At 41.9% G+C, this 13,832-nt stretch overlaps 1 protein-coding gene across 1 annotated transcript in view; it reads left to right on the top strand.

The window, feature by feature from the left end:
• Nucleotides 1-3,542, top strand: part of EPC2 (enhancer of polycomb 2) — a 92,899-nt gene extending 89,357 nt beyond the window's left edge. Inside the window, exon 14 of the mRNA XM_090045801.1 lies at nt 2,270-3,542. Within this exon, the coding sequence (XP_089901927.1) occupies nt 2,270-2,342 (73 nt within the window). The 3' untranslated portion in view covers nt 2,343-3,542. The remainder of the gene's footprint in view (nt 1-2,269) is intronic.
• Nucleotides 3,543-13,832: the final 10,290 nt, after the last annotated feature.

Here is a 13,832-nt window from a genome sequence, read left to right as displayed (position 1 = left end):
GTAAAAATGCTCGTGGAAAATTGTTTTTTACATGGTATGCCTCAACTAGAAAAAGTCACTTAGCATAATTATTTAACATGATCTGAAACATTCTGGGTGCATCTACGAGTGCAGTGTACTGCGCAGTTGTTACCTGGCAGTCATTTAGTACTTGCTTACACAGATGTTACTGCGCAGTCCTGATACCACACGGCCATTTTCAGCAACTACTGCACAGTAGCTCATTGCGCAATAGTATCAGCATTATGGTTTGTGCCTGGTGATACTATGTTGTCATTACAATAAGCTACAGTGACACAGTGTTTTACATAGATCGGCCCTCCTTTTGCCATTAGGTATTCAAGTGTGTATGTTCTAGATGCAAAGACTTCCTGGACTTTTGGAAGGCCGTTGACACCCACACAGTCAAATGGGTCGCCAACTGGCTGGTGGGCCGCACCCAGAGGGTGGTAGTGGATGGGTCATTTTTGACCTGGAAGGATGTGGGCAGTGGGGTTCTGCAGGGCTCGGTCCTCGGGCCCGCACTGTTCAACATCTTCATCAGAGACTTGGACGAGGGGATAAAAAGCACCCTGTTCAAATTTGCTGATGACACTAAGATGTGGGGGGATATGGGTACACTAGAAGGGAGGAATAGGCTACAATCGGACCTAGACAGGTTACGGGGGTGGGCAGATGAGAATAGGATGGGATTCAAGACTGACAAGTGCAAGGTGCTGCACCTGGGGAGGAACAAGCAGCACCATACCTACAGGCTGGGGAGCTCCCTTCTCATCAGTGCAGAGGCAGAAAAGGATCTTGAAGTCATCATTGATGCCAAGATGAACATGGGCTGGCAGTGTGGGGATGCAGTCAGGAAGGCCAACCGCACCTTGGCATGCATCCACAGATGCATCTCAGGCAGGTCCAAGGAGGTGATCCTCCCTCTCTATGCAGCACTGGTCAGGCCACAGCTGGAGTACTGCGTCCAGTTCTGGGTGCCACACTTCAAGAGGGATGTGGACAACATGGAGAGGATCCAGAGGAGGGCCACTCGCATGATCAGGGGGCAGCAGGGCAGGCCCTACGAGGAGAGGTGACAGGACCTGAACCTGTTCAGCCTCCACGAGAGAAGGCTGAAGGGGGATCTAGTGACCTGTTACAAACTAGTCAGAGGAGACCAGCAGGCACTGGGGGAGTCCCTGTTCCCCCCGAGCACTACCAGGAGTGACTAGAAATAACGGTCACAAGCTGGCAGAGGATAGATTTAGGCTAGATATCAGGAGGCGCTACTTCATGGTCAGGGTGGCTAGGATCTGGAACCAACTTCCAAGAGAAGTGGTGCTGGTTTTTACCCTGGGGGTCTTGAAGAGGAGACTAGATGTACACCTTGCTGGGTTTGTTTGACCCCAGTACTTTTTCCTGCCATGGCAGGGGTGGGACTCAATCTGCTCAGGTCCCTTCCAACCCTAGAAACTATGAAACTATGCCTATTTAAAACCCAGTTTTTAAAAGTACCTTTTTTTTTTTTTTTTCAACCTAGCTGAACAGAGTAAGTTTCTGACTGATAGAAAAGATAGACGTACACAATTACAAACTCCTCATATTAGTGCTTCAAAACACCCAACTAAACTGATCTTTAAAAAAAAAAAAAAAGTCATGTTGTTAAAAGTGGTAATTTGTCGGTTAACATAGAGAATGATTGTTGTTTGATAATGAGCAGTTGTGGCAAATCATGTATCACTTGATATGTGTTGTTTCAAAGGACTCTTGTATTTTACTACCAATAAATAGGCTATCAACTTGGAATGCAGAAGATTTGGCTACTAGTATTTTCTTCATGAGAGAATACATATAGAGGCTGAAAGTATATTGTAGATTAAGAGCAGTGTTTAAACATCAACATACAGTTTTCTAGTACAAGTATGTGCTATCCAGGTTCCTGCTTCTTTACTGCAAGCAGGGTATTTGACTACACCAGGGGTGGGTATAATGCAGCCCGCAGGCCAGATGCGGCCCGCCAGCCCGTTGTATCTGGCCCACGGGGCCCCTAAAAAATTTCGAAAATTAATATTTATCTGCTCCTGACTGCCTGACATGTGGCCCTTGATGGCTTGCCAAAACTCAGTGTGCGGACCTCCGCCTAAAATAATTGCCCGCCCCTGGACTACACCCTAAATAGAATGTTTATTTTCATTTTTTTAAATTAAATTTATTAAGATACAGTGCAATTGTATCTGAAAGTATTACCATTCCTCTCAGTAAATATTACATTTTTCTTTTATTTCAGAGAGAACCATGAACCAGAGCGACTGGGTTTAAATGGCATAGCAGAGACGACAGTAGCAATGGAAGTGACATAACCTCCCACCAGTTGATCAACTTGTGCTGATGGCGTAGTCATTTATATTCCAACTGAATGCAAAATACAATGCTCTGTGGATCACAGAGAACTAAAATGGACCTACGTGGACTATCATTATATCGTATATTAAGTCGATATATAATGTACATTTTGTAAAATTGGGAAAATCACTACCTTGTAATATAGTTTATTTGTATCATCAATATTATTTCTGTTACTTGAATAGTAGATATTCATCATCATGCTTTTGCACTTGAATTTGCAACTGAATGGATTTAAAAAAAATAATTCTTTAATGGGATCATGAGCATGAAATGGGATCCTGCATCACTTGTTTTAACTATTTATTTTGCCATGTTTACATTTTGTATCTTGTACAAATAAATCCAACTTTGTGTCTAAAAAAAAAAGTTAAAGATTCATAGCTAGGAAACAAAATTCTTGTAATTTTTTTCTAAAGGAAATGTAAAGTTTTCACTTGGTTCATTTTGTTTCACAATTTGACTAGATGGACTTTTTTGGTAAATACTTTAGTGGCATTTCACTGTCAAATATGAAGTTCAAGGCAAAATAGTATTTTCTATTACTGTGCAGGGGAAAGGGATGGATCGATACATGCAAATTTAATGTAGTAACTCACTTTTTCATATATTTTGAATGTATATTTCTATTTATAATACCAGTTTATAAAAAATAATTACACAGAAAAAACAGACTAGGAAAAAATTATGCATCTAGCACATATTAAACTGTGCAGATATGAAAAATTTTCAACTGATTACATTTTACCTAAAGACTGCATATTTTAACTGGCTTTAAAACTGTAACACACCACATAAAGGATATTTTACCAGGTATGTATTGCATTATATATCATTGCAATAATTATTGGATGTCTAGATATCGAGCCATCCCAAGTGGGGGCGGGGGGAGGGTTGTGGCAAGATTGTCTTTTCAATTTTGGAGAGTTTTCCTGTGGCTACAAGGCAAGTAACGGGTTGGAAAAAGTCTGACTGTAAGCGTTGGACACCTTCGTAGTGTAGTGTTTTAGTGACTTTTTTTATACGGTTCTTGTAAATTAGATACGTGTAGTGGTGTTTCAGAATGTTTGTTTATGCACTAGTTCAGACAACTTTCCCTGTTACTTGTTCTTGATAAGTGAAAACTGCAGGGAAATAAAAATACATATCAAAATATAGACATGTTGCATAAGTGTTTATTTCACAATGTGCAAACAATTTTGAATGTAAATTTAAAATGGCATTAGTCTTTTAAGGGTTTTTAATTCAAGTATATACTGCAGTTTTAATGAGTGTGATCATTTTCTGCCTTTAATGTCTTTGTGATATAAAAAAGAAAGGAATACTAGTCAGGTGGCTAGGACCCAAGGCTTAGAAGATCCAGTTCAGTTTTCTTCTTCACTGTGAACTTGTAGTGCTTCCCTGGACAAGTTGCATAATTTTTCTGTACTTCATTTCTACATCTTCTCCCCTGCCAGCGTTGTTAAGTAGAAAGTCACTATCACACAGGGGTACAGTAGAACCCAGGTCATCTGTATATGGGTATTTTGCAATCTGCTTAATTTCCAGTTGGTGGCCAAATAAAGGATCAGCCTTAGAGCTGCTTGCTTTTGTTATTGCTTGAAATGATGTTGCTTCTCCTATCAGATAGAGCTCATCAGTAGTCCAGTGCAGCTGATGAGAGAGAAGCCACCACCCTTTGAAATTATAAGCTGCAGCAAGCAGCTGGAGCACCTGAGCACACCTGTGCAGCTGTTTGCTATGGGTGTATATACTCCTGGTAAGTTGGTAAATCCTCATCTTCACAGAGGGGTAAGGAATCTAAATCTGTGAAATATCTGGATTCTAATGTATCATGATAATCTAAGGATCGAGGTGTTCAAATACTACAATAATGGTAACCATGTATAAGTATGAAGGAAGGTCTACACCTTCAGATCTTCTACTGCAGTACTCACATTGGTGCATGCCATGTGCCAGAAGGATGTCATGAAGCCACCCTTAGTGGTGCACCAGTAAGAACCCAAGACAGAGAATGTATTGGTTTCATGCCCAATACTGTACTAAGAGTAGCTATATTTGCATATGTTTTGGGGATATATAGAGAAGGCATATAGAGAAGGTATTCCAATCTTCACTGTGGCACTTCCCAGGCAGCCCTTTGACAGATATACATGTATAGGTACCCTTAGATTTCTGGACAGGTGAGCATCTTGAGATTTTTTTTGTGTAATTTCTATGTAATTAGTTGCCACATAGACTCCATATGCAACCTATCTGTGTAGAATTTCAAATAAAAACTTTACTCAATCAGGTGAATGAGCGGAAAGTGTGCACCCATTAAGCTTCGCTAACAGTCCGGTTCATTCTAAGTTGCTGTCAACTGTTTTTGTAAGTTGAAGGGAGTTGAAGTGCTAGTGCACGGAGCAGCAGGTGAGATGCGAATGTGGTCATCTGCCTTGTTCTGAGGGTTGACTTTTTTTAGTTGGCTGTTTATATTTCAGGTTTTGCATCGGAGCACATGAGACAGAGTAAACTGTACATTTGTCTTCCACTAGATCTAGGTGTTTCTTTCTTCTTTTTTTTTCTGTGCCACATCATCTATTTGTACTTTATTTGGCTGTTTACATAAAGTTATTTTAATTGCATTGCAACAACTCTTACGCTTTTACTAGGAAATCTTTCATGGGTAGTTCTGGATATAGCATTCTAAAGTATTTTCTAGCTCCTGCAGTACTGGAGAGCTCTCCAAGTTTGAGATCCTGAAGGAAGACTAGGCTAGAAACTCTTCCTAGTATGTCTTGATAACTAATGGCACTTTTTCTCTTTAGAAAAGGAAGAGAGGGGTGAGGGATTTTAGAAGTCTCTCCTACACAGATACTGGGTACCCTGGGCCACATTGAACTAGGCAGGGGATGATGGATTTGCATAGGTCATGCCATATCTTTGCCCCTTTAGCATGGAGTTCAGATCTGTTGCTGTTTCTTATACGACTTTGTTTTCATTTCTGGTTTTATGCAGAACCAGAATTATTCCTTTATGTGGGCATACGATTTGTGTCAGTTGTGAGTTACGTAAGAGAGTAAATAATAGACATTTGCTGTCCTCTTTCTACATGCTAAGAGTTCTTTGTAAGTAATCTTTGTGCTTAATCTAGACAGCCTGAGAGGCCCTTTGTAGTTAAAATAAATGAAATTAAGACATTGAGCACCATATAGTATTTACTGAAGACTTGGAAGTTTTGTATTATACCAAATTGTAGCTAATCTCTTCAATTTAAACTATTTTCACTATTAGTTTAGGGTATGTTCATGGAAAATTGGGCCAAGAATGTCTTGGTTATATAGCAGAAGTCTCCCTCTTCTCTTCCCACCTCTTGTATTCAAATCACTCACTCCACTTTATACACTGCTCTATGATGTCCTTTCACAGCCTAATGAAGAGAACTCGAGTTCATGAAAACATGTGCTCTGATCTTAGTCTGTAAAATGCACATCTACCTTGGCTTCTGCCTGACTTTAACACAGCTATCTCTGGTTACGTAGCAGTCACTCTTTGAAGCTTTCTAAGTGAGGGCTAGTAGCTATTTGAGAAACTTCTTTTGCTCAAATATATCGTGGCAAAAGATGACATGAAGAAAAGGATTTTTGTTTATAAGTAAGCTTCAAAAGCTAGCCCGTAAGCATGTCTAGAAAATGTGTTTGAGGATTATCAGTGATGTAATATAATACTTTTAACAGAGAGATGGGTGGAGCCTTATTATTATTCTCAGAAGTTTGCAGTGATTTTTACTGTCGCTCTTTCTTTCTGGCAGCAGAATCAATAATGAAGTCCAACCTAAATGGAACATAAATCAGAATTCCAATCCAAAGCTATTACTTGCTCCTAATGGCTAAATGTAGCAGAGGTTACTCACTAGTGGGTTCCTTTGTGTGTATAAAAGACAGTGTCTGCATTATCCCTGTATCTCCATGGTAAATGTAAGATATATTTTTTATCATAATTGGAGCACTGTTCCATGTTACAATACTGGTCATTAAGGAACTTTCAATTTGGAACTAAAAATAATCTAATGACTTGTAACAGACGTTGTCTCTGGGTTTTTAGCATATTGTAGCCATCTGTACACTAAAGAGTCAAGTGCTGCAGGTTTTGCATGATTTCGTATTAAACAGGTTTGAGAAACTTAATATTCTCATAGCCTACAAATGACATTCAGCTTTATCTCTTCTAGACAAAATTTCATTCTTAAGAATTGCACTAGGTAATGAGTTTTGGAAACTGTTTCAGGCTGATCAGAGAGTGACCCTGCAAGCAGAGTTGAAAGATTACTCCAGCTGAATCTAACAATAGGGCAAGTAATTTTTTATTCTAAATAACTTGTACTAAATCCATTTTTCTCATTCGTTATTCTGACATGTAGAGGTAAAGGGGAGGAACAGTCAGAGAGCATACAGGCAGAAACCATGTGAGAACAGTTCAGATATCAGCTTACCATAATGGTCTAAACCAGTGGTTCTCAACTTTTTTTTCTTAACCAGGACCCATTTGTAAAAATTGATGGCCAGTCCCAATCCAGTAAATAGTTTAAGTAGAAAACAGTCTGCTGGCTGCGCCAGTGTTCCTCACTCCTGACCCACCATCCCCAAGCCCCAGCCCCCCCATATGTGGGGGGGTTGGTGTGTAGGGGAGGATGGGAGGGGTGTGAGAATCCATTTTTTAAGTTCATTTGTGACCCTTTCCTATATTCTTGTAACCCACTTTTGGGTTGTGACCCACAGGTTGAGAAATGCTGGTCTAAATTCCTCAGTTTCATTAGAACTGTATCGGTGATTCTGAGAGGAGGCATTTGGCCTATTATGAAGCTTTGGAGGTGTTTTCACCCCTCCAGCTATTTCTTGAGAATGTATCAAAATCTTGAAGTCAGTTTGCCACAGAAGGTAACAATCAAAATGTGCAAAGGATCCTATACTACTTCTGTCTGAAGTTCATGTAAGGCAGAGGTGAATAAAGAACCTCTCTGAAACATGATATGAGGTATTTTGGTCTCTGGGATTTCTTCCTGATCTTCAAGTTCACATTACAGAAGTATCCCTACAGAGAAATGCATCTTAAAACAGTATGAAAAATCTATTCTGAGAACAAAGTTCTTTTTTTTTTTTTTTTTCCAGCTAAACAGTAAAAGATTAACCTAGAAATTTATTTGCTGGCTAGATGTTGCATTTTTTTTTTTCATATACCACACCACCAAATATCACACACAGATGCACTATTTTTCCAAGGCCCCAAGAAGAAATATGGGTGGGATATGAGTAAGTAGCAGAGGTCTGGGGTCTTTGGGCCCTGCTGTGCCGCCCCCAGCCCCGATCTAGCATACTAGCTCTGGGGTCACGTGGCCTGGTAAAACACAGTCTCGCCCACTGACTCCAACTGCATGCCAAGTCTGACCCTGTGCACTAGCTCTGAAGCCACATGCTAGATTCAGGGCCTCAGGGCCATGTGCGAGGCTGAACCCAGCATTCTTGTCAAGCAACCTTGCATGCTGTCTCAATACAGTGCAAGGTTAGGGAGGGGAGGGGCTCCCCATGGGTCAATAAATTTGCAGCAGGAGATGAAGAAAGGGAAGGGAAGAGGCAGTGGCAGTGCTAACTGCTGTGGCTCCCGTAGCAGCAGCAGTACTGCCACTGCTCCACTCCTATCCCCAAGGTTCAAGACCTGCAGAGGGCCTTTTTCTTCACATACAGGCTAATGCAGTCATTCAAAAACCCAAGGAAGAATCAAGCCCATCTATACAGATTTCCTTAAGCTGCATAGATTGGATTGGGAGCCAGCAGAACATACTGTCACCCTTTGGTGTGGGGGTAGGCACACAGATGTCTATACTGGCTAAGGCCAGAAGGCAGGGGGCACTCCTGCATGCCTTCCAGCATGTTGGAGATTGCTGAGAGCAGCTGAGCAAGGGCCAACCCTGATTGGTTGTCAAACACAAACCCCTGTTAGCACCGTAAAACATGGAGGCAGCATGGGGGGGAGGAGCGCTTCACAGACGGGAGGATCAGGCCCCTCGGAGCAATGGTTGAGGGAGCAGTAATGTAGATTCCCTTCTGCCCAGCAGCAGTTCTGGGTTCAGCCAGCAGGCAGCCCAAGGGCGGGATCAAACAGAGATGTTGTATGGCTCAGCTGGGGGAAGCTCTCATCATGAACATGAGCCTGCAATGTGATGCTGTGGCTAGTAAAGTGACCAAAACGCCGGCTTGCGTGCATAGATGCTTCTCAAGCAAATCCCAGGATGTCCTTCTCCCCTTGTACTCGGCCTTGGTGAGGCCGCAGCTGGAGTACTGTGTCCAGTTTTGGGCCCCACAATTCAAAAAGGATGTGGAGAAGCTCTGGGGGGATGTTTGTTCACCAGAGCGCCCCAAGGGATGATGAGGTTGAGCGGTCATGAACTACTGCAAGACTGTTTCAGGCTGGACATAAGGAAGAATTTCTTTACTGTCTGAGCCCCCAAGGTCTGGAACAGTCTGCCAGCGGAGGTGGTTCAAGCACCTACATTGAACATCTTCAGTGCTTATCTTGCTGGGATCCTATGACCCCAGCTGAGTCCCTGCCCTTCGGGCGGGGTCTGGACTTAATGATCTTCTGAGGTCCCTTCCAGCCCTGATGTCTATGAAATCTATGAAGTCATACACTGCCCCTCTCCAGCTGTGCAGACCCCAGCTCAGGGTGGGGGCCAGGGCTGGGGACTCCATCCTTCCCTCCCTGTTGCTGAGAGGCAGCAGGTCCCAGGGTGGGCAAGGCTGTGGAGAACAGCCCTGCTGGCTGGGCAGCTGATAGGAGCAGCAGGGATAGGGGGAAGCCCCTGCTGTGTAGGCCCTCCCTAACTATGCAGACTCCTCTTGCCTCCCCCCCCCACCCCGCCCATCCTCCCCATCCTTAAGGCAGTGAATCACAGGAATGCAGGGCTGTGGGCACTGGCCCTGCTGACCAGCCAAGCCAGGCAGGAGCAGCGGGAGGGAAAGCACCCGACACCCAGACCCTCCTCAGTTGCGAATACCTCAACTTCTAGGGGGATGGGACAGTGAGGTGGGGGGAGAGCTGTGTTCCCCTGCTTTCCCTCTCCCCACTACCCCATGTGGCTGACAGGTACATGCAAGGATACAGGATTGGGGGGCAGAAGCTTTGCTGCTTCAGCTCTGCGACAGCCCTGGGGGCAGGACTCGGCTGGCACCTGGCCAGAGCAGATGAGCATGGGCCAAGGTTTGACTGCCCGCCCTACAAGGGGAGGGGGTTTTAGTGGGGCCTGAAAAGGCTAGAATGCCAGAGACAGTGACCTAAGCAGAGTCCAGAGGGGATCTGGTGCAAAAGTTCAATAGATCGGTTTAACCTAAACCGATTCTATCTGATACTGCATCAATCCAGGTCTATCTTAGACCAGGTTCTGCCATTTTTAAACCAGTCTATGTGCACTGAACTTCTGTTCTGTTACAGGTTTAGAGCAGTTTCTGACCACTTATATCAGTTTGTGTGTAATGTCTGTCCCTAGCTTTAATGCACACCCCAATTTTCCCCAGCTGGTTTTAGGGGGAAAGGCACTAGTTATATGCCAGAAAATACAGTATTTATTTTCAGCTGTTGCAGGATGTTGCCAAAGTACTGCATGTTTTTCTGTTTTCTCCTGAGGAGCCATTGCAGTTCAAGTAAATTTTAGTAACCAGCCTTTCTAACTTGTCCCTAGCTTTGCTACTCTGATTTTCCTGCCTCCCCTGTGGCCCATTTCCTCAGACTGATTATTAACTTCTTACGGAGCAGTTGTGTGAGACCACTGGAAGAGGCTCCACGTATCCTGCCCCAGTTTGGTTCAGCTGTGCATTGGGCAGCCAGGTTGCACAGCGTATTCTTGCAGTTGCCAGTGGGAGTGTAACTGGATTGGAAAGAGATGAATGCACCATCCTTCCCTACCTAGCTGTTGAGAAAGGCCAGGACTTTAGTGTATCCAGCAAGGAGACTGTCCTTGACTAATTTCAAGATGAAATAATTAAAAGCTATCCTATCTCTGTCTTACACGCACATTCACTTTAGTTTTGTTGCAGACAAGAAGATCCTTTTTTTCTTCCTTTTGCAAGGACTGTTTGAACTGCTGCTACTTTGGCTCTAAGGGCCAGACTGTGTCTGTTATTAGAATGGGTAGGTTTGTTTTGACCCATTTAATTTCAAACCTGTACAAACTTTGCAGGTTAAAAAATATCTAGCAGTGTATATATATGCATAAAATATACTATTACAATTTGAATAAAAATAGTTAAAACTGGAAGAGAGGAATGGAGCAGAGAGAAGTTGGTTACAGATTAATAGAATCTTGAAGATAGTAAAATAAATGCTGGCCTAAATCCAGTTCTCAAATAAGAGCAACTATTAGTTGAAATAGTAAGCAATGGCAGAATTTGACACTATCGTTAAGACTCTGGAATAGGCTACCTCAGGAACTTGTGATTGCTCTTGGAAATTTTTAAGAGCAGGTTAGACAAACAAATGGTTTTAGCAGGGATGATCCTGCCTTGGAGCAGGGGTTGGATTAGATGATCTCTTGAAGTCCCTTCTAGCTCTATTTTGCTATGATTTTATATGCCAGAATCCAGCATAGTTACCTATGGAAAGGTGTGATTCTAACATCTTGTTAACTGTTTAGGCTCTTGCACCAACTGACAGCAAGAATAAATGGCCATCAGTGGCCAAAGGCCAAACAATCATTAACAGAATTGGAATTTACTAAGAACTACCCTTAAGAAATGTCCAAAAAAAGAACGCTGAGGAACTGTCCCATTATTATTTTAATTAAAACAAATAAATAGTAACTCCTTAAATGGAGGTAGGTGGCCTTGCTTTGGTAAATCATAACCTAATCCCAGATCCAGACACTGTTGCCCTGACAGCCTTGTAGTAGCTCATCTGTAAACTTCTGGCAAGACAGTACTTGATTTGCACCATTGCTTTCAATGCTTCAATGACTATTTCCTAATCCATGTCATTTTCACTGAATCTTGCCCTCAGTAAAGTGTGCCTTCTGAGTTCTCCTCATCCCCATCTGGATGACAAGGACATGTCTAGGCCAGGCAGTTCTTAAATCAACAGCTTTGTAAATGACACCAGAAGGTGGCATCATCTGCCTTCAGTGACGTTTAACTCTTTCTAGGTATTGTTCCAGAAAGGTTTTATTTGCTTTTCCCAAAACAGTTAGGGTATTATTTATTCTATTAAAAAAAAAAACAGGAATTTTGGATAACTGCTCATAATTTGACTCCATTTTCTTTCTAATCTTCTTATGCACTGACCAGTAGTTGCAAACATTTCCATCCGTGCTGCTTATGAAAGCATATTTTAGTATTAATTAAACAAATTTATATTTTATCCAAAATAATAGTAGTAAAATTAACTAAAGCCTTTAATACGCACAGTCACATTTACAGATGTAATGTAAGCAAGACCCTGCTTCAGCAAAATGCATAGGACCATGCTTAATTGTTAAACACATGACTAATCCTATTAATGGTAATGGCACTTATAAACAAACTATGTACTTTGTTGAATGGACAGGGATTATTCACGTGCTTAACTTGCAGCACTTTTTCAAGTGCTTTATCAAATTAGGATAAAGCGGTTCCTAAATGGCTTCCTGATAGGAAGGGACAATCACTTTCTGATAGAAAACAGTCTATTTTTAAGGGTATTATTGGGAAATTTATTCTGTCAAGATCTAAACTTTCTTTGGAAATTACATTTTAGAAAAAAAAAAAGTCAAGGTCTTCTGACTAATCCAGAATCTGACCTTATTTGGAACAGATCATTATGAGGCATTTTTAAATGCTTTTAAGTTTCTAAATTTATTAAATAATTTTGCAAAAATGCGATTCATAAGGAACATCAAAATCTGGGGGTTTCATTCCAAAGCAGATTTTGAAATCCCAGAATTTTTCAAGAAATTCTGGTTCCCACACAGCTCTACTCCTCGCACGGAAACACATTTTCAGATGCAACTAAGATATTTCGTACTGGCAAAATATATACACTCCATGATTCAATCCTAACCTATCTCCCTAGTTTCTGTGAACAAGATACTGAACAAAATGGGCAAGAAGTAGGGATTAGCAAGACATTTGCCTTATAGTCAGGTTATTCCATAATTACTTACTGCAGTGTCAATCACAGTTTCGTCATCCAAGACGAGACTCATCACACTGTACATAAATATTGTAGATCATATTCTATGGCAACTGTTAGAGATGGAGTCTGCTAGTAGGCAATCAATGATAGTAGCCAAGCACAATGAAGACAGTTCAGGATAGATTTTCTGCTTTGTGGGACTGGGCATCTTCCAAATATCCATTCTTTATTTATGTGATGACCATTTAGGTGCAGAAAATATGCTAATGAATAATTTAAACAAACACAACACTGTTGAACCAACAAACCGTCCCCTAATAATAATTTGAATTATTGACTATTCCTCCATCCTGGGAAATGCTGAGCGTGTTCAAGGCTCACTGAAATAAATTACAAAGGGAGTTGTTAGCATTTGTTAGCCCATCAGACAACATAGCAGCCTCTCTCATTAGTTCGAGCTCTTCTTAAACAACTTTTTCCAGGGAAGAAATGGAGGGACATTGCCAGCTACCTGATGATTAGCTTCAGAAAGCCCTAAGCCAGAACTGTCCAATCTGCTTTTGTCCTATCTCCTACAGCATGGACTGTAGCCAGCACGTGGTATGCCAGCTAATGCTGAGAAATGTCTGTAAGGCAGAGGGGAGGGGGAAATCCCTGCTTGAGCAGGGAGTGGTGAGGGGGAGGGAAGGAGCAGGAGGAAGCCAGGCAGATGCTGCTGTACCTGCAGCCTTTGCTGGAGCTGCACCCAGGGAGCAGAAGGGAGGGGCCCGCCTTGCTGGGCTGGAGCAGAGCCCTGCCCAGAGTTGCAAAGCATCTGGGATGCTGGAGGACTCTGATTTAACTTAAACCAGGAAGGGGTCTGGGACAGACATTGCATATACCGGTTTGACCAAAATCAGTTAAGTCTGATACTACATTCAACCAGGCTTATCTCAAACCAGCTTCAGCCATTTTCAAACTGGTTTATGTGTACAGAACATACTGTACTGATCACGTAAACTGGTTTATGTGTAATGTCTGTGCCTAGCGTAAGTGTTTGTAAGTTCAAGACCTATATTAGCTTGTCGAGCTTGTAGATGCTACAGGGCAATGATAAAACTAAATGGTTCTTAAGCAAGCAACCTATACTATAAAGGATTTAGCAATGTAAAACTTATGTAAGTTTAGGCATACGAAAGAGAATTTTTAAATTCAGGCCTATGAAATATGTATTTGTTATTGCATCTTTTGATTACATTTGCATGTGAAATTGTTTTAAAGTATTAATAAAAATAGCTTTTCATATTCATGCACACAGCAGAAACTCCCTT

The sequence above is a fragment of the Crocodylus siamensis genome, chromosome 4 (genome assembly GCF_052110815.1).
Source record: "Crocodylus siamensis isolate JL-2025a chromosome 4, ASM5211081v1, whole genome shotgun sequence".
Lineage (NCBI taxonomy): Eukaryota > Metazoa > Chordata > Crocodylia > Crocodylidae > Crocodylus > Crocodylus siamensis.
Note: the sequence above shows the minus strand (reverse complement) of the source record. Positions and strands in the feature narration are given on the sequence as shown.